The 20,566-nt window shown below is 41.8% G+C and overlaps 2 protein-coding genes and 1 long non-coding RNA gene across 3 annotated transcripts; 2 read left to right on the top strand and 1 right to left on the bottom strand.

Moving 5' to 3' along the window:
• Positions 1-270: 270 nt before the first annotated feature.
• On the top strand, positions 271-868 carry LOC114573936 (uncharacterized). The gene is made up of 3 exons (XR_003694996.1): positions 271-447; positions 554-625; positions 710-868. It is a non-coding gene; the product is annotated as an uncharacterized LOC114573936 (long non-coding RNA).
• Positions 869-1,047: 179 nt separating this feature from the next.
• LOC114545330 (uncharacterized) lies at positions 1,048-3,321 on the top strand. The gene is made up of 7 exons (XM_028563603.1): positions 1,048-1,354; positions 1,475-2,027; positions 2,127-2,248; positions 2,322-2,444; positions 2,522-2,587; positions 2,671-2,759; positions 3,228-3,321. The coding sequence occupies exons 1-7, from the start codon at positions 1,304-1,306 to the stop codon at positions 3,319-3,321; spliced, it is 1,098 nt and encodes a 365-aa protein (XP_028419404.1). The 5' UTR covers positions 1,048-1,303.
• Positions 3,322-8,909: 5,588 nt separating this feature from the next.
• On the bottom strand, positions 8,910-18,749 carry LOC114546221 (coronin-2B-like). The gene is made up of 12 exons (XM_028564909.1): positions 18,540-18,749; positions 17,257-17,373; positions 16,318-16,467; positions 15,605-15,805; positions 15,409-15,525; positions 14,565-14,669; positions 14,289-14,385; positions 13,033-13,148; positions 12,843-12,933; positions 12,564-12,724; positions 9,719-9,886; positions 8,910-8,975 (listed from the first exon to the last, which is right to left on the bottom strand). Exons 1-12 carry the CDS (start codon positions 18,738-18,740, stop codon positions 8,910-8,912), a joined length of 1,590 nt encoding a protein of 529 aa, XP_028420710.1. The 5' UTR covers positions 18,741-18,749.
• Between the last annotated feature and the right edge of the window lie 1,817 nt (positions 18,750-20,566).

The raw sequence follows: 20,566 nt of genomic DNA, 5'->3' as shown, positions 1-20,566 counted from the left end.
ACATCAAGAAGTCGATTTGTAATAAAGAGAAGGTGTGACAATTACATAATGAAGGGTAAGTGATGAGCCTTATCATGGCAATCTACTTACTACTTATAATAGTGCGTGCATTCTGAATGTTGCCTTTCTTGATATATTTCTTTGTTTTGTTGATTTTTGTGTTAACTTACTACTTAAACTCCATTTAAAAAAATAAAAAAAAAGTAATTATTACTAATAAGTAATGCTTATATTGGGCCCGTCAGATGGCCAACTTTATTACATCAACCGCAGGCGGAAGGTGGGAGAACACCTGGCAAAAGTAGTAAGATCACCAGAGGAATCTGATGAGATTTTCAAAAGTTTCCATGACAGTGAGCATGGGGGCCACTGTGGAATGGAAAGACTGTCGATGCCATTGCCCTAAAATACTACTGGCCTGGGATGGAAGGGGACATCCGAAAATGGGTGATTAGATTTATTTTTTTTCTTCCTGAATTTGCAAATAATTTGTGCTTGACATACTTTAACAAAACTGTCTCAACATTTACTGGTCCCCACTTTTTTTTACAAGATATCGGAGTGTCCGAAATGCCAGGCCAGACGGTGCACACTGAAAGTGAAGAAGGCCTACATCCCAATTGAGGTGAGCGTTCCATCATGTGCTTTTGTTCTCCAGAGTAGGTTATGAACACTTTGCCACTGCATGCTGTCTTTCCTCGGATTGCAGAGCCACTGGAACTGGTAGGCATGGACCTGATGGGGAAACTGGCCAAAACTGACCAGGGCCATGAGTACATTTGTGTAGTCGTAGACTACTTTACAAAATGGACTGAGGCCTATGCCTTAAAAACAAAAAGTGCCCCAGAAGTTGCAGCTTGCATTCTGGACTTCTTTTATAAATACGGTGCACCAAAAAAGGCTGCTTACAGACAGAGGACGTGAGTTTGTCAACAAGTTAAGAAACAATTTCTCACATTTATCTTTTAGGCAATTGGATGCTCTAAATATTTCCTCTTATTCTGACAGATCAACTTTACACTCTGTGCCAAACTGGGCATAAAGAGAAGTCTGTGCGCGCCCTACCATCCTCAGACCAATTGCTTGGTGGAAAAGATGAATGGCACCATTCAAGGGTATTTTGATGGATGGATGGATGGATGCTAAGCAATACCATATGTGACAATTGTATGTTTCACCTTATAGGATCTTATCAAAACTCGTTGAGGACAAACCCAAAACCTGGAATCAACATCTCCAAACCACACTTTTTGCCCTGCGTACAAAGAAACCGCTGACGACAAGATACTCCCCCCATTTTCTCATGTTTGGGTGGGAGGCCAGATATCCCATAGACATTCCAACGGAGTATGAGGTGAGTGGGAAAGTATGCCATGTATAAATTACGTTTGACACAACAGTTTGACTACTTGCTTGCTGCAAGTCCCCTTGGTCCGATGTGCAGAAATTGTGCCATGTGTATTTGTTGCCACAGATTACTCATGACTACGTGGCACTTGTGGCAGAGGAAAGATTGTCCTCAGGCCTTCAGGCCCTTCCTGAACATTTTGCCATTGCCCAACAAAATATGGAGAGGGCAAGGGAGAGAGTTAAACGAAAAAGGGAGGAGCTGGGCCATGATGATGAATTCAAAGTGGGTGATAGACAAAATATCAGACAGGAGCAGAGGAAAGGTGGAAAGATGGAGAAGGCAGTGATAGGGCCATTCATTATTACAAACATTGAGGGAAAAAGTGTGGATGTTGTGTCTCAAAAGGGCAAGATCCACCAGAAGATCAATATGGATCAATTACGATACATTGACCCGACACCAAGAATCCCACACAAGTGGAGTGGCCCATCAGCCTCTATGCCATCAACCCTTTCTGCTGATGAATCCCCATGTCATTCTGAGTGGCGAGTGTCCCCATGTCACACTCCTTCGTTTCAATCTCCTCCATCGTACTCTCCAGCACATGAGGGGCCTTTGACATCACTGCGTTCCCCAGTCCAAGCTGTACAGCCTGCCACAGATCCACTGGAAACTGGTAATTCATGACTTTGTTGGGTCAGTGTTAATCTTGGGGTTATGATTTTTAGTGTAGGTTTTTTTTTTTTGCTAGACATTTAACATTTTCTCCCCACAGTGCTACATAACATTTGGGCTAGGGAGAAGGGAGAGATTTTGTGGTGTAAGGCAGGACCCTACAAGTTGTTCTCCCACAACCTGCGAGAACATTTAGGACCTGGGAAACTTCTGGAGAGTGAGGTAAGTGAAGTTAAGCCTTTGGAAATGGATATTTCTCTGATCAGCTGTATTCACATTCCATTTCACATTACAGGTCATAAACTCATACCTCCACATAACTTTGAGTGATTGCACTAAAGCAGGGAAACGGGTGTTTTTGATTGATTCCTACCAAATGAGCAATGTTTGGCAAGGGAAAAACAAAGGTTTGAAAAAGGTAAGTCATGAAACCATGTAGCAAGACTGGACAATAAGGTTAGGCCTACTGTATGTCAATGTATTGAATAATTGCAGGTGGACCCTTTGGATAATGAAGTCATGGTGGGAGCAGTTTGTGACCACAATCACTGGACTTTAATGGTAAGGAGCCTCTGCAATATTCAGAATACACAACTTGATAGACTTGGTCCTTATGTAGGCCTATCCATTGCTTGATTGTGTAGGCAATGTATCCACACCAGAGGCGCTCTATCTATCTTGACCCATTTGGAGCTTCAACTGGGGCAATAAAGAGGTGTGGAGATGTGTCCAGGTAGGCAGACTTGTAGTTCCAGAGAATTAAGTGGGTGAGTGGTTTTGTTAAGTGTTTAATGAGCTCTCTACCAAACACGGCTTTCATGAGGCAGCGAGGCCTCATCTGTTGCTGGGCAACAGCCACGGCAACAAGATGCCACATCATGTGGTGTCATTGCTTTTCTAGTTGGCAGACATGATTTTAAAGGAGGATGTCATCAAGAAATTTGATGAATCTTCAATGAGTCAGCTGAGTATGGAAATTGGCCAAAAGCTACTCCAAGAAACGGGTTGGTATATTTCCAGTAAATGGTCAATAGGAGTGCTGCTAATTTTAGGAACTATTTCCCAATAGATGATTTGTCTGCATTGTGCAGGGTCTGTGGTGAATTCACAAGTGCAATGGGTAAGTCAGTGTTATCACTTGAAGTTGACTAATGTTTTAAAATGGCACCATATGTTCAGAACTTCTCATCTTTTCTGCCAGATCCGGTGCACACTTTGTGGGAGCTTGTTCCACTGGAGCTGGGGAACCACCTAGGCCTACTCATGGGGAGGTCCACTGCCTTTTATGTTTCTGAGGCATTAAATAAAGAATTTTGTGGAATACACAACTATTGTCGTGTTTGTATTTTTGTGATCACTCTGTTGCTAATGACAATGTAATTTGTGGTTTACAAATGCTGAAATTCCATGTTGCCATTGTTAAATTGTGATATCACCAGTTAACATGGGCGTATATTTCACTCATATGTTAACCTGTGTCAATTTAGACAAATAGTCCAATATATAGATAAAAATCGCACAAAATTGTCTGTGGTGTGTAGTATAGTGGTATAAGTGAGGTAGATGCAGGTCAGTCATCTTTTTTTTTTTTTTTTTTTTTTTTTTTCCACCGGTTTGAATCCCAGCTAGATCTCTAGTGCGTTGTTTCATTTTATTTTTTTCCGTTCATACAGTATGTGTCGTATTTTTGTGGATAATGCTTAAACGGACATGTGTTACACATAAATTGGTGATGTCAGCGATATCCATTATTTGGTCTCACTTGCAAACACCTTGTGAAAATGTGAACCTCTGCCACTGCTCATTTCGAAGTGGAGGCTGGCTTGACCGCAGTACTCGGGGCGGAGGCAGAGCAGAACGCAGTCACACTAATGAGTCATAATACACAGCAGTTTTCATAGTTTTTTTTTTTCTTGCTTAGCTTGATTCAGTGGGAAACCTTCTTTGTAGACACACTTCTATTATTACCTCCGTCAGGATCGCGGTTTGGTTTGTCAGCGCGATTACAGAAAACCTGCTGCCCTGTTTTCATGAAACTCGGTGGAAGGGTGTAGCGTGGTCCAAAGAAGAACCAGATATATTTTGAAACTGATCGATTATTGGTCACCTATAATTTAATCAGTATTGATTTTATTCTTTTACGAACAAACTTTTATGCATTAAAAACGCTCAGAACTTGGACACGAGCTAAAATAGGCAAAAAAAACAACATAATTGTGTCAAGATTTCAGCGCTGTTTCCTTTATTGGTTGTAAAATGTTTGAGTAGTTTTTTAATTGGTCCAGTGTTTGAACAGCAGTGGGAGAGCTGATTGGTTGAATCAGAAGGCCGCCCTCATGTTGTTTCTGGTGTTTTTGATGTCCAGCTCCAGCTGAGCGATCCTTACCTGCACAACGTTAAAACAAATCACTGTAATCCCCCCGAAAAACAGTCTGTTGAACTAGTTACACTCAAACCTTACGTTACTGTTGGATTACAAAGAATATTTTGACATTGTATAGCCTCACAATGCCATTTCTGACATCGTGACACTATAGTTGGCAGAACTTTTGTGAAGATATTTAACCAACTGCCAATAATTACATTACATTTTAATTTGTCCAAAAAGCTTAAGTGGAGACGAAATGTTAAATTTTAATTTACTGCAGTGATAGTTTATAATATTTTCAAGTGTTTTGGCCTTGATTTTAAAGGATCATTTATGACTGCAACGTGTGTGTTTGTGTGTGAATACTAACGTCTTTGTCTTTAAGTTGTTCTCTCAGGCCTTTGATCTCGTCTTGCTGTCGGTAAAACGCTCGCAGGAGCTGAAATTATAAAACATGTTTTGTGGCAGGAAGAAGAGAAACTCTGGCCAGGACATTTGCACGAACAGGCCCTGTTCAGACATTGTGTCGTGGATGATGCGATCACTACTTTGGATTCTCGACTCATCAGCTCCGCTGCCCTGACCCTCATTCAGCACGCAGCACTCGGCACGCAGCACGCAGCTCTCGGTAAAGTTTTAAAGTTCTGGACTGCCCGGTAAAGTTGAAACAGTGAAATGGCAAATGGACAATTTGTTATGTTGTTCCTGCTGACTAGTTGTCAAATCATGGGACTATATAACTTATTTGTGGCCAAAAAAGCCGCGGAAGTAGGTTGGTCTGTTGAATCGGCTGGGAATGCAGGATACAAACATTCCAGTCAAATATCTGTTGGACACCATGAACTGTTTAACAAATTAATCCGACCATTCCATAAACAACGTAATGCCAAATGTAACAGGAGGAGTATTATTGGGGAAAGAAGGATACACTTTACGCTCCTGTTTTTTACAGAGAGTTTGCTTCTGTGCGGAGATGTTCACCCATGTCCTGGGCCACCCACCTGTAAAACACCTAAGTGTCCATGCCCGAACTGTGGAAAGACTGTGAGAGCGAATGCAATTGCTTGTGACTTGTGCGACGAGTTTGTTCACATAAAATGTGCAAACATAGATCTTTTATCCCATGCCCGGAAATACAGATAGAGACACTGGAAGCTGCCTGGGTTGAAATTCGACTACCTAAAACAAAGCCTATTGTTGTAGGCGTGTGTTACAGACCCCCCAAACAAAATGATTTTTATGAATTATTAGAATCAGTATGTATTGACAGTAATGTGTTGTTGGAGAGAGAATGTATTGTTTTAGGTGATTTTAATACAAATTTGTTTATGTCCACAAAAAATGCGCCGTTGGTAAAGTTTTCACATTACTGTAAAGTGCTTGGTCTGGAGCAACTTACAATGGAGCCAACCAGAATAGACGGGTATTCTAAATCTATTCTGGATCTGGTGTTGGTTACTGGTAGAAACAATATCAGCTGTTCTGGGGTTTTGGATATTGGATTCAGTGATCATAAAGTTATTTTCTGTACTCGCAAAATTTCAAAAATTAAAATAGGATCAGGGTCTCATCATTCCTTAAAAATAAGATGTACAAGACGATATTCTAAGGAGCTATTGGAGGGTAAACTGGCTGAACAGGATTGGAGTATAGTTATTAACAGTAATGATGCCGATCGGGCATGGGAATTGTTTAAGGAGAAGTTCTTAATAGTATTGGATATGGTTGCACCAATGAGAGAAATTAGAGTGAAACAGAAGAGGGCCAAATGGATGACTACTGAAATTATTGATTTAATTAGACAGAGAGATCACTATTTCAGGAAGTATAAGAAGTCAAATATGCAACCTGATTTTGATAAATATGTGTATAACCGCAACCAAGCAAGATATCATATACAGAAGGCTAAAGCTGACTACTATGCTGAAGCAGTGACAGAGAATATTCACCAACCAAAGACATTATGGAAAATTCTTAAAGAGAGAGGTGCAGGGAAAATAATTAGTAACAGCTGTAACACTGGGATTGACATTGATAATGGTATTTGCTTTGACAAAAAGTGATATCAAATCATTTCAATATGTTTTTTACTACTGTTGCTGCCAACTTGGCTTCACATTTACCAACAGGTGCTGGAAAGTATGGGGTATCCTTCCTGAACTCCCTTTATCAAGATGTGTCATCAGATCCATTCAATCTGAGTCTAGTATCTAAGGAGAGGATTATAGAAATGTTAGCTTCTTTATCTACTAATAAAGCTACTGGCATGGATTATATTCCAGCCAGATTCCTAAAGGATAGTGCTAATGCTATTGGTGAGGTTATTGCACATATCATAAATTTGTCCATACAATTAGGTAAGGTTCCAATTGAGATGAAAAGGGCCAGGGTACTCCCCTTGTTCAAGAAGGACAGTAGGACAGGTATGAAAAACTATAGACCAGTGTCAATACTACCAAGTGTATCTAAAATATTGGAGAGAGTGTTTTTTGATCAAGTGGAGCGGCACTTGATCAAGAATAATGTTATATGACCACTTAGATCTGCTTACTCCACTGACACATGCCTCACTTATCTTTGTGATTACATCAGACAAGAAAGTGAAAAAGGTAACTATACTGGCATGGTGTTACTGGATTTACAAAAAAGCATTTGACACAGTGGATCACTCTATTCTTTTATCCAAATTACAATGCATGGGTTTTGGCAGGGCTTCTTTAAAATGGTTTAAATCATATTTATCTGAAAGAAATCAAACTTGTGATTTTGATGAAGTCCTGTCTGAACCCATGAACATAACTTGTGGTGTACCCCAAGGCTCGATATTAGGCCCTTTGTTATTCCTAATATATGTAAATGACATGCCAGCTGCAGTCAAATGTCAGTTATTATTGTATGCTGATGATTCCTCACTACTAGTGTCTGGAAAAGATATCTCCCAAATTGAAGACACTCTTAGTGGTGAGCTGCAAAATGTAAGAGAGTGGCTGATCGACAACAGACTGTCATTGCACTTAGGGAAATCTGAGTGCATCCTATTTGGCACCAAACGTAAGTTACAAAAGGCACCTGCATTAAAAGTTATATGTAACGAAAATGAAATTGAAGCAAAGAATTCTGTTACTTATCTAGGTATTATATTGGACCAAACATTGTCAGGATATTCCATTGCACAGAAATTACTGAATAAAAGTGCCTGCAAATTGAAATTTTTATACCGTAATACAAGACAGTTTGACTCGAAAATAAAAAAACTCCTCGTCTCAGCACTCATTCAATGCCATTTTGACTATGCATGCTCAGCATGGTATAGTGGCCTAACGATGAAAATGAAAAACAAGATGCAGATTATGCAAAATAATATGATCCGTTTTATACCGTCTAAACCTTCTAGGTATCATGTGGGAAGAAATGAGTTTAAGAGGATTGAGTTCCTGCCTGTTAAGCTTAGAGTTGAACAACTTAAACTGAATCATATGTACAGTATTATTAATGGTGTAGCCCCAAAGTATTTGGGATTTCAGATTTTAATGGTACATACTCAACATGCCCATGAGACTAGGGCCAGTGTCCGTTCATGTAAGGTGCCATGTGTGAATAGTGAAGCCAGAAAATCCTTTTTTTATACAGGAATTATTTTATGGAATAGTCTTCCACTTCATATTAAAATGGCAGTAACGAAAAGGGATTTTAGACATAAAGTTAGGGCCTACTTATGGAATAAAATAGATAATTAGGGGAAATATAATCTAGATTGGGGACAGAGAAATGTATTGTTTGGTAGGTCATGGTGATTTAGCTGGTTTTTGATGTGTAGTTTTATTTTTTATTGTTTTAATCTTAGGACTGTATGTGTGTGCATGTGTTGTATGTCCTGTTCTCTTACATCAGGGACCATGTTGGAAAAAAGTGTTTTTCACTTTTACATGTTATCCCTTGGATCCCCCTTTGTTGTCTTTCTATATCCATAAATAAACCAAACCAAACCAAAACCGGGCTGCTCCAAGTAGAGGTGTGAGTAGAGCTGAAGATCTTTGCCCGAACCCAGCGTTAACACGGGCTCGGACTGGGCTCAGGCCGGGCTGGGGCTTGTGCTCGGGGTTGCGCTGTAAGTGAGCGGTGAGGTGATGCGTTTCGATTAGTGGGAAAATGGATGCTGAGGAGGTGAAACGGAGGCTGGCCTCTGGCGGTTACGTTTTGGTTGCACCGGCAAAGAAAGCAAAGTCTAAGGTGTGGAAAACTTTTCACCATGTGCATAGTGAGAATAATGAGCCAGTGGGTTATGTGAAATGCAAAAGATGCGACGAATAATGTCGGGCTGTAAACCGATTTGGGCTTTTAAAAAGCTGTCAATCAAAATGTACTTGTCGGGCTCGGGCCTTGTCGGGCCTAGCTCTTAAGGCCCGATTACAGCTCTAGGTGTGAGTGCACCCAGGAGGCATTGAGGAGGAACGCATTGAGATCCGATATCTGAAACTAATTCGAAGGGTGGTCTGGGCAACATTGAAGGGCCCGCTACTCAACTGATGTCCTCTGGCGAAGCAGAAGGGTGTACTCATAAACTGTCTTTGTCCACAACGTCTGAAAATGATAAAAGCCCAGGGATTACGATTGCTTCAAACATCTTGGACAATTAAGTTTGCCTGGCACACGCCAAGGAATAGACCCAGTCTGTTATTGGTTTTGTTTCTCCTTTTTAAAACCAACACATTTGTGTAGTCGTGACCAAAAAAACGAAATCCAGGGTACAAGCGGCCGAAATTAGTCTCCTCGGGAGGGTGGCTGGCGTCTCCCTTAGAGATAGGGTGAGAAGCTCAGTCCACCGTGAGGAGCCAGTTGAAGTGGTTGGGGCATCTGGTTAAGGATGCCCCCTGGGAACCTCCCTAGGGAGGTGTTCCAGACACGTCCAGCTGGGAGGAAGCCTCGGGGAAGACCCAGGACTAGGTGGAGGGATTATATCTCCAACCTGGCCTGGGAACGCCTCGGGATCCCCCAGTCGGAGCTGGTTAATGTGGCTCGAGGAAAGGGAAGTTTGGGGTCCACTGCTGGAGCTGCTCCCCCCTGCGACCCGAACCCGGATAAGGGGACGAAGATGGATGGATGGATGGATAGATGGACATTTGTGTTTTGCTATTTGAAATGATCTATGTATGCGTACCGGCGTCATAGATTCAACTCAGAACCATGAATCATACTTTAGAGCTGTCCAGTTGTGATCGGATCACCCAGGACGCATGTTAATGCCACGTCTGAACTGGGCCACCGAGTATTCTCACGTATGTGTGTATATACTGTACCGTATATCTGATAAATTTGCTCCTCACCTCGCTCTCGGTTGTAGGCGGAGGCCTCTCTGCAGGTTCACAGCAGTGTGGAGTGCAGCAGTACGTCCACAGTGGGATCTGGGTCTCGTCCGGCTGCCACCCCGACAGGTCGCTCACCTCCCTGGGGTATTTGGCGTCCTGGTAGGCTAGCTGCTCCTCAAGGAAGGCCTCAAAAGAAACGATAAACAGGTTCATACAACAGCAAGGAAATAGAGCTAGACAGAACTTTGAGCCATGTCGGGTCTACTGCGAGTAAGTGTACAATCGGGAATTAGCTTTTCTCCGGCGTGAGTGATTATTTTATAAGGAGAGGGCCAAGATGCCGAACCTTGCAGCAGTTCTTCTTTGGGAATCGCATGCCACTTGTATTTAACACATTTCACTGAGCTTAAAGCTCAGTTTTCCGCTTTGAACTTGTTTTTTCTGTGCCATTTAAATGCATTTCATTTTTCCGTAAGAAGAGTACCTATACTCGCGAGCTCCAGTTTTCCACTCGCAGATCAGTCTGGCATCTTGAGGTAGAGAAAATTTGGAGCCGTTAGCCAAACGACCGGGCCAATCAGCGTTGGTTTTGAGGTGGTGATAGACAGATGGTTTATCCAATCAGCTAACCAGTATTATCAGACAGCGGTCCGGGAACCTGAAATGGTTCCTTTTATTCCTAAATTCCGTTTATTCCACAAACGGCAAATCTCCTTTACCGACATGTTGCTTGCATGCTGAGCTAACGAGCTATGCTTTGCCTGCAGCAGCAGGGGCAGGCTTGTGGTTGTATTTTCATACGCTTCGTGGATCTGATTGGTTGATTTGGCCCGTCTATCACCAACATAGGTGATACACAGATGGTTCATCCAATCAGCTAACCAGTATTTCCGCCCCTCCCCGAAAGTTCCCAGGTGGATATGCCGAGCAAATGCGAAGCAATCCATCTGGCGGAGTCAGGTTATACCTATACAGCAACAACCTAAAATCCTACCAGGAACTCCCAGTACCTTTTCTGTGTTTAAGGTTGTCTGCAGTGGACATCAGCTGTATTTTCCATCATTCATATCAGGTGTCTCATAAAACGGATTTGTCCTAATTTAATTCGTTACGCTTTTCTACACAGACCACATAACCCCTTACACGTCTCATGTTTTGTGCCTGGATGTTGCTACGAATCTTGGCCTTGACCAACTGCCACATTGCTCGTTTGAAAGCCATGATGTCTCTCTCTCATGGGTGGGCCAAATTCTCTGGGCGGGCAAAGCAGAAAAAGGGGAGGTAACCTTTCCCCTTATGACCTCATAAGGAGAAGATTCCAGATCGGCCCATCTGAGCTTTCATTTTCTCAAAGGCAGAGCAGGATAACCAAGGCTCGGTTTACACCTATTGCCATTTCTAGCCACTGGGGGACCATAGGCAGGCTGGGGGATGTCATATTAATGTTAAAAAAAACCTCAAAGTGAAATTTTCATGTCATGGGACCTTTAAACGGACATTATATGTTCTTTTCGAAGTGCTTTCAGCCAAAATCGGCCCGGGCATTTTTGGCCCAGGCGGCCCACACTCACCGATTAGTCAGACACATTCCCTTAGATAGTCCTTTTTAAATATGCGTGCATTCTATGATATGAGTTGCCTAGTGTCCTGTGTTCATGTGATTGTTTTTAGATCCTTCAAGAGGGGTATCAAGACTTATCTGTTGATCTTACACTTAAATAATTCATTCATTCTTAGAGTTATGATTTGTATATTTATGCTATTTTTATTATTTTTTATTATTGATATTTGATATTGTATTTACATTATTACTATTTTGCTTAATAGTGGCAACTTTAAAAACAGTTTACTGATAATTTTAACTATTGAGATTCATATTTTGTCACTTTTGACACAAGTGTCTGCTAAATACTATAACAATAACTATAACCCTTCCCAAAAGCTACAATAAAGCTGAGAGTAGTATATGCCCTGGAAAAGGCCAACACAAGAGAAGCTAATTAAGCCATTCAAGGAACCCTGATGATTGGATCACCACTGATTTTATAGATCACAGACTTTTCAGCTACCCAACAGGCTAACCGCTAGCATTTTCAATGACTATCTTTAATGTTACAGCCAAACCGCCTGTTATCCTTATGACGTGAGACACACACACACACACACACACACACACACACACACACACACACACACAGCCTCGATCCCTTCCTGAGAGGCCCTGTTAATTTGCCACATCGTCATCTACTCTCTCTTCCATCTTTTCCTCCCTCGCTCCCATGGCCCTGTCATGGTCACTCTCCTCCTCCTTGTCTTCATGCCTGTCTTTCTGCTTCTCTGTATAGCCAGCCACCTCTCCTCCTCCTCGGCTTCAGGTAATGCTGATGTTGAAGCAGCTACTACAGCCCCAAATATGTCCGAAATTTTGGCACATTTTGCGGAATCCGCCTGTAGATTATTTAACGTGGATGCTAAACTTCCAGCGTAACTATTACAGCTTGTGTGTCAGGGCCGGGAGGCGTGGCCATGGTGGGATTCGTAAATTTGCGGCCCGGAGTGGGGAAGGGGGTTGCTGGTTTTGATTGGGTCAGGCCAGTGCCAATAAAGAAAATTAACCAATGGGCCGCTGTGAGTTCTTTATGGGCCGGCTTGGCCAAAAATTAAAAAAGGCCTATTTATATCGGCGATTCGGCCCAAAAGTGCGCCGGCCCACCGGGAAAATGCCCTGTGTGCCAGATGGCCAGTCCAGCCCTGCTTTCAGGTGTCAAATTGGCCAAACTCAGGGTAATATAAACAAATGGTTCAATGTAACTCAGCTGCCGACTATTTGAGTTTTCAGTGCTTGATTTTGATGTGGTTCTACCTCTTCCATAAACTCCAGGCGGGCATTGGTCACGGCACCGACTGACGGATCCATCTGGAACCTCAGGGAGCTCAGCTGCTTCACTAGCCCCTTCTCAGCAGGGGTTTCTGGGTAAGGGTTGGCTATTAAAGTCCCGGGCCTCAGGGACATCAGCACTGGGCCTGATGAAGATATGTTAGACACATGTTTATATGGTGGATCACTGAGAGAAACTAAAGGCATCTACCTATCATGCATCTGTCAGCCATTTTGGTTCCAAGGCATTAATGCATTACTGACTTCGGTTGATCCCCAACAGCCACTCCTGAGCCGTCATGGCCGCCTGGTTTCCAGCTGTCATTGGGTACAGATCCTCTTGGAAAACACCTGACTGGGAGGAGGAAGAATAACACTTTAGGCTTTAGTTTCTGTCCTGATCATCAATAAATGCAGCATAATAAGAAAAATGAGTTAAACGTATCATCCTAACCTCTTTTCGTGGTACGATCATTGACAGTGGTTCCACCAGGTCTTTGAAGGCGATCAGACGGTAAAATCGGAAAACCTCACAGGCGTTCACGTCCAGGCCGCGCTTTGGCATCACCGCTAAAGTGATAAAGAGGTCAAAGGACATCGGAGTTGGTCGTGGGTTGATGCTAGAATGGATGGTCCGGAGAGACGGGTAAGAGCATGACCCGCCCCTAATTGGTTAGTAATTGTTGCCTTTGTTGGTTGAGTTGGTTAGGTTTAGGCAAGGAGAGTGATATTGTTTAAGGTTAGGGTTAGAGTTTAAGGTTAAGACTATCAGGGTAAAATAATCAGTAGCATAGTAGGGAGGGTCATGTCTTTGTCCTGATTGGTCCGTTGACCATCCATCCTTGCATCAACCTTGGTCATGGAGCATTGGGAAGCAGTTGTTACACCTTTTAAAGTAGGACTAGCTAAAGTTTCGATAGCTACGGTAGCTTAAGTTATGAAAGCTACGGTGGCTTAAGTTTATGATATCTACGGTGGCTTAAGTTATGAAAGGTACAGTGGCTTAAGTTATGAAACTACGGTGGCTTAAGTTATGAAACTACGGTGGCTTAAGTTATGATATCTACGGTGGCTTAAGTTATGACGGCTACGGTGGCTTAAGTTATGAAAGCTACGGTGGCTTAAGTTGTGACAGCTACGGTGGCTTAAGTTATGATAGCTACACTGTTGTAGTTGGCCTTTTTACAAAATGAAGTTGGTTCAGGTTGCTAAAGTTATTATTTTTCCTAAATTGTACAGCAAACTAAGTCTAGGACTAATTCTTTTTCTATTAAGTACTGGTAGAGACATCTAAGTTTCGGGGCTTCCAAAACAAGTGTTTGTGCTGCTATAAGTAGTACAGCAACCGCTGGCTTAACGTTAGTTGGTCTTTTTCCAAGTGTTTGTGCACCTAGCAGTATTGCTACCCTTGCTAAATAATTTATGATAAGTAGGGGAACATCTGAGTCCAGATCTGGATCATTGTCCAGATTAGGTCTGTTTGTGACCTAGTATGCCTATACAGATACTCTTGCTAAGGTTTATATTTAACATTTAGTGTTGGTGTAGCTAATTTAGCTGCAACAACTGGTGAAAGGTGGTCTAACTGCTACAAGTCGCTAAAGTATTGGGACTGGGGGCTAAAGTTTCTGTGTTAAAGTGTAAATTTGAAAGCATCAAGACATTAAACTTTTAAATAACACTCTATCTGCTTGTGTCTTTTGATCTCACCGAGTCCTTTCTGTGGCAGCAGAGACCTGTACTCCGTCAGGAAGCTGATGTAAGGTTTCTCAGTGCTCAGCTCGTAGTAACGGATGTTCCCATCACCCTAAATCAAGGTATTAGAGGGCACACCAATTCTGTCATTTGGCACCAGCATATTTAGGCAACTCTAGATTGGTTCAATTTTCTGGAGAAGAAAAATTATTTGGAGTGCATTAACAACCAAACTGTAAAACAAAGAGTTTAGTGCTAAGATGCAGGGGTAGAGTTGGTTAGTTTTATAACCTTTCCAGCCAAGTAGAGCATGTGTGTGTCTGGATCGTAGAATGGGAAGAGGACTCCTGCAGATCCGTCCAACTCTTCTTCATACAGAGGCTCAGATAAGTCGTCCTGCAACCAAACAAGCACTATTTATTAGATTTAGATTAGATTAGATTCAACTTTATTGTCATTGTGCAGAGTACAAAGACAACGAAATGCACTTTGCGTCCAACCAGAAGTGCCAAAAAAGCAGAAAAGTGCAATGTGATATATAAAGTACAGGTGGTGCATAGACAGGACAAGAAATATAGTGCAGTGTAGACCGTAGTATACAGTTGGTTTAGCTACAGAAGGTGGTTAAGAGTAATATACATTAAATGTAAATATGTGTAGTGTATTAGCACTTACCTTATAAGAGCAGAATAAAGATGGCTATGTAATATGAACAATGTATGAACAACATGTACAGATATGTGCAATGTAGTAGCAGTAACATAATAGTAGTAAGAATATAATGTTACTGCTACGACATTGCACATATCTGTACACTTATGACTCTAGATTTCCTGAATAGCTGCTTAATAATGCATCGTCATTGTACTAGTCTCTTTAATTAAAGGTGCTGTAGGTAGGATTGTGAAGATCCAGGACTTAGCCGAAAAATCTGAACATCGACAACTTCTCAGTCCCTCCCCCCCCTTTCTGCTAAAGCCCCAAACGGTCTCCTAAGCCAGGACATATTGCATCTTAAAAAATCCTCCACTGTTTTGTGTCTTTCATCGTTTTCTTTTCATTACCAGATTTTGTTGAAGAAGCAGAGCTAGGGTTACATATTTAATGTCCACTTGATAGTGTCTGTGGTTCTTACAGGGTCCCAGAGGACGATCTGTCTGTGGTTCCAGGGTGAGCTGCCGGTGGACACAAGCATCTTCAACCCTCCGATGTATAAAACCTTATTGGCTCTGTGGGACTTACTGTTCGACACCTGCAGGTACATTATTACATGTTTAGTTTTTTTTTTGTTTTTCGCACAATCAAATGAAATCAGCACTTCTAAAACACACTTGTAGGATTCTTCCTGTCCGAGGGTCCAGGACTCGAACCCGTCTGTCTTTGGACGTGACTGCCAGCCTGCTTCCATCGCTGTTGAAGCTGACGGACAGCAACAGCGAGTCAGACGGGTAGCGGTGGTGGATGGGCATCAGAACCACCCGCACCGGGTACCTAATCACCGCACCTACCTGGGACACATCCCAGAGGAGGACCTTGGGACGAAAGAGAAACGGGCGGTTTTTCTGGGTAAGTTTAAACTCACTGAAACACAGATTGCTCAATCTGATGTGCACCATTTCTAATTGAAGCTCAATTATTGACAAACTCTGGCTGTCGACACTGACCCAACGAGTGCTGCTAACTAAGTAGACCTGATTCTCATCCCCAAAACCAGACCAAATACAACTGAACAAAATTATAAACTCAACACTTTTGTTTTTGCCCCCATTTTTCATGAGCTGAACTCAAAGATCTAAGACTTTTTCCATGTACACAAAAGGCCTATTCCTCTCAGATATTGTTCACAAATCTGTGTTAGTGAACACTTCTCCTTTGCAGAGAAAGTCCATCCACATCCCAGGTGTGGCATATCGAGATGCTGATTAGGCAGCATGATTATTGCACAGGTGTGCCTTAGGCCGGCCACACTAAAAGGCCACTCTAAAATGTGCACTACATATGGTATTGTGCACTACATACGTTCTGGACAGGCGAGGATCCTGACCTTGTAGTCGTAGGCAGCGCTAAGCAGCAGGTTCTCAGCTGTGGGATGCCACTCAATAAGCGCCACCCTCCTGCAGTGACCAATCAGAGTCTTCCTGGCCTTGGTGAGGTTCTGTTGGACGCCACAGACCGGGATGTCCCAGACCTTCACCTGCGTACACAAACAGTAACTGGGTTGTATGTATGTACGGTAGTAAACAGGAAATGACGAATAATTTTTGGTTACCGTTTGAATTGAGCCATGAATTACACACGATGTTTGTCAGTTTAAAACATAATTTTGCAAGTGAAGAGTTTGTCGTAGAACCACTTAGTTTTGTGTGAAACTACATATCTCGTCTCCGACAATACGTCAACTTGTTAGCTACCTAGCTTAACACATGTAACGTTATCTTACCTGATGTGTTTTATCCAACGTTTTTACCAGCCAGGAAGCGAAAGAACAAGCAAGACCTGTTAGTTGTTACACACCGGTACGAAGCACGCACACAGGTATCGTAGCTTCTGTGAGATGTCACTTACTTGTATGTGTAGTCTTTCTAATTGCGAACTGTCTTATACTTCAACAGTTTTATGACAAACTGAGATTTTAAATTTACAGCAAATGTGTAATTCATGGCTCGATTCAAACAGGATCAAATAATTATTTGTCTCTCCCCATTTACTACCGTACATATTCTTTCCACAGTAAGGTCCCATGGTGGTCTACCGGAAGGGGAGGGATTTCGCCTCTCTATACTTGAGGAAGTTTCATCTAAAACAGAGGTGCCCAAATTCTTTCATATGAAGGGACAAAATGTATCTGGATGGAAGGCCACGGGCCAAAAATAAATGTTGATGTTGAAGAATTCCATAATTAATGTAATTCTTCGTAGATAAAACGTATGTATTTAATTTACAAGGAGGTTTGTAAACCTTGCCGTAAAAGGACAGTGCTTACCGTGCAGTCCTCTGAGCACGAGGCGATGCAGTGATCGTCAAATGGGTTCCACTTGACATCCAGGACGCTCCCACTGTGACCGCACACCCTCGGGTGCTGAGGGTCCACCCTGCCCGTCTGAGAGAGCAAGACGAAGGAAATTACACCACGCAGGTCACAGCAGCAACAACAGAAATAAGAATTCACACCAACTGAGATTTAGATTCATTTCTTTACTCTCAGGCTACAGTATGTCTACACTGCTACGTTTTAGGTTTAAAAAGGAATATCTTTTGCTACGTTTACGCCTGGCGTCCGCACTACTGCGGCATTTCCGAGCCCGAAACGGAGATATACACGCCAGACTGACCTCAACAAGTGGGGTATGTATGATACGTCAATTCGTATGCCATTTTGGCGTGTTATCAAGACGCATCATCACCGCTGTATACGCCGTAGACATACAGTACAGGCCAAAAGTTTGGACACACCTTCTCATTCAATGTGTTTCTTTATTTTCATGACTATTTCCATTGTAGATTCTCCCTGAAGGCATCAAAACTATGAATGAACACATATGGAATTATGTACTTAACAAAGTGTGAAATAACTGAAAACATGTCTTATATTTTAGATTCTTCAAAGTAGCCACCCTTTGCTTTTTTTGATAGCGCTGCAAACCCTTGGTGTTCTCTCAATGAGCTTCATGAGGTAGTCACCTGAAATGGGTTTCACTTCACAGGTGTGCTTTGTCAGGGTTAATTAGTGGAATTTTTTCCCTTATTAATAAAAAAGCAAAGGGTGGCTACTTTGAAGAATCTAAAATATAAGACATGTTTTCAGTTATTTCACACTTTTTTGTTAAGTACATAATTCCACATGTGTTCATTCATAGTTTTGATGCCTTCAGTGAGAATCTACAATGTAAATAGTCATGAAAATAAAAAGGAATGAGAAGGTGTGTCCAAACTTTTGGCCTGTACTGTACACGTCGATAGCTCAAAATGCGTAAAAGTGGCGTGTTATCCGTGAAATGCGCCATATTAATCTAAGTTATTATAACGTTGGTTGCTCCAACAAACTCCTAATTTAATGCTTTGGCTCGTGACTCAGTGACAGTACCCGGTTTATCTCACGATACATCCAAAGTAGGCTCAGTTACCGTATACAGCACTTGAAATGCAACGATGCGTCACCGCTGCCCCCATTAAGTATCCAAGTATCAACAATAGATTTTACCTTTTCTGAAATGTTTAACTTTCATTGTGTTCAACAGGAGGAAATGGTGACAATGGACTACGCACGTGATGGATGGGCAGGACTAAAAAGGCCCCGCCCCCGGCGCACTCTGTCACCACGGCGATGAAGCAAGGATTGGCTGAGCAGTAGTGGTTGTCGTGGACGCTGCGTGTGATTGGCACCCCGTCGTAGCTGTGCTCCTTCGTGGACGGCTTCCCGAAAACGTGACGAAACTTCGAGCAGCGGAAAGACGAACGCCACGACATCTGGAGGATGAGAAGTTTATCTTTATTAGCAGTTTAACATCAACAAAATAGTGCAGTCATGATGCACCGAATCCAGGATTTTTTCTAAAAGTCTAGAAAAAAGGGTGCCTTGTTGCCTTTTCTAAATTTTGCAGGTCCATCTCAACTGCTTAGTTTTTATATCAGTTTACAGATTTGTTAGCTTTTATTTCCTTTTTTCTTGTATTGAACAGTTACTACAGTGTGTGTGTGTGTGTGTCTGTGTGTGTCTGTGTCTGTGTGTGTGTGTGTGTGTGTGTGTGTGTGTCTTAGGTAATCTTATAATAGTGTTGTGGAACTTCAGCAGCTGCCTAATCAATAATGCAATTGGCTGTCATTATTGGCTTTTCATAATCTTATCAATAATGGATCAATTTCTTCAATGAACTCCTTAATCATCCACACACACACACACACACACACACACACACACACACACACACACACACACACACACACACACACAGAGGGAGAGATAAATGCTTTGTCCAGAACAGTTTGCTTGTGTTATTAAAGATTCATCAGTTACATACACACTTTCCTGTTGTTACAAATTCCTTCTGACCTTTGACCTTTACTGCAGCTAGAAGAGATCAGCTTACTGCGGAGAAAGAGGACAGAAGAAAAGGAAGAGACAAAATATTTTTTCACTTTAATTTATCCTCTTACCAGCCAATTACCAACTAACTGTCTTTAGTACTGTTAAAACAAAGTACACTGAATCATGCTCATAATGTACTTATAGTGTTCTTTTTTCTTAAGTAATATTATTGTACTTCATGCTATGTCATAATTGCTACTAAATAACCCTAAAGTGTTCTTGACTGCACTAGGGCTGTGCAATGATTGATGATGATTGATTTGGATTTTGGCTCCTAACGATCGCAAAAACAATGTAATTGAGAAAAACAATTATATTTGCACATTAGGTTTTGAAAGTAAAAAAAAAATCAATTGATTAATAAGTTTGTACTTAGTGTTTAAAGTATAGTGCAGTTGTTCCCAAGCTATGTACATTAAATAAACAGTGCATGGTTCTGCTTCACTGCTAGCAGAGCGTGGACAAGTTTGGGAAACAGAAACAGAAGATGTAGCTACAGGAAAACCACAACATAATCAAGTGTAAGATGTGAGATACATGGCTTCCTCAAACACGACACTAAATTGTGGTCACCACTTTCTGACACCTTATTGTGTTGCAAGTAATTTCTCGACAAAGGTCAACATACAGATGATGATGCAACAGGAAATTATAAAATAATCGAGCATAACAGAGTAGAGTGTAAGGTTTGACTCATATGAATGAGAACAGTAATTGACAAAAAAAATAAAACATGCCTTGACAAGAGACATGCTTCCTCAAACAAAAATAAATTAATGTCAACAACACAGAGCTCACACAACACTAATAACTTCTCTCAATTCTTCCTTCACTTAATTAAAATAAAATAAATAAGAATCCCGGATTTACCTTAATGTGTTGCAAGTTCTTCAACATCTTTCTCTTCATGTTAATCTCTCTCCTGTTGTGTCTTTAATAAAGACAAACATTCCCCAGAAAACTTAATATAAATAAAAGGACTTTGTCTTACCTCTGAAAGAGTCATGCAGACATCTGAGGACTCTAAATTATTATTATAAGGACTATTGTTATGACGCCCACATAACTCCTGTCTGTCATCTAGCTCTGTCACAACTCTGACACCGGTTCCTGCCAGAGCACTACAGCCGGTACCGTTCAGTCTGCTGACTGACAGTATAACTCCTGACTTCTGACTCGACGCCCGGCTTCTCAAACGTTTCCACAA

This window comes from Perca flavescens, chromosome 19 (assembly GCF_004354835.1).
Source record: "Perca flavescens isolate YP-PL-M2 chromosome 19, PFLA_1.0, whole genome shotgun sequence".
NCBI lineage: Eukaryota > Metazoa > Chordata > Actinopteri > Perciformes > Percidae > Perca > Perca flavescens.
Note: the sequence above shows the minus strand (reverse complement) of the source record. Positions and strands in the feature narration are given on the sequence as shown.

Excerpts from the sequence above, each read along its gene's own strand:
- LOC114545330 (XM_028563603.1), top strand. The coding sequence starts at position 1,304 with ATGTTTGGGTGGGAGGCCAGATATCCCATAGACATTCCAACGGAGTAT. Across the intron at positions 2,249-2,321 it reads GGAAACTTCTGGAGAGTGAG|GTCATAAACTCATACCTCCA; the intron begins GTAAGTGAAGTT and ends TTCACATTACAG. Across the intron at positions 2,760-3,227 it reads AGGTGTGGAGATGTGTCCAG|ATCCGGTGCACACTTTGTGG; the intron begins GTAGGCAGACTT and ends CTTTTCTGCCAG.
- LOC114546221 (XM_028564909.1), bottom strand. The coding sequence starts at position 18,740 with ATGTCGTGGCGTTCGTCTTTCCGCTGCTCGAAGTTTCGTCACGTTTTC. Across the intron at positions 15,806-16,317 it reads GCGCTGCCTACGACTACAAG|GTCCTCCTCTGGGATGTGTC; the intron begins GTCAGGATCCTC and ends TTTCGTCCCAAG. Across the intron at positions 8,976-9,718 it reads CGCCTACAACCGAGAGCGAG|ACGTTGTGGACAAAGACAGT; the intron begins GTGAGGAGCAAA and ends TATCATTTTCAG.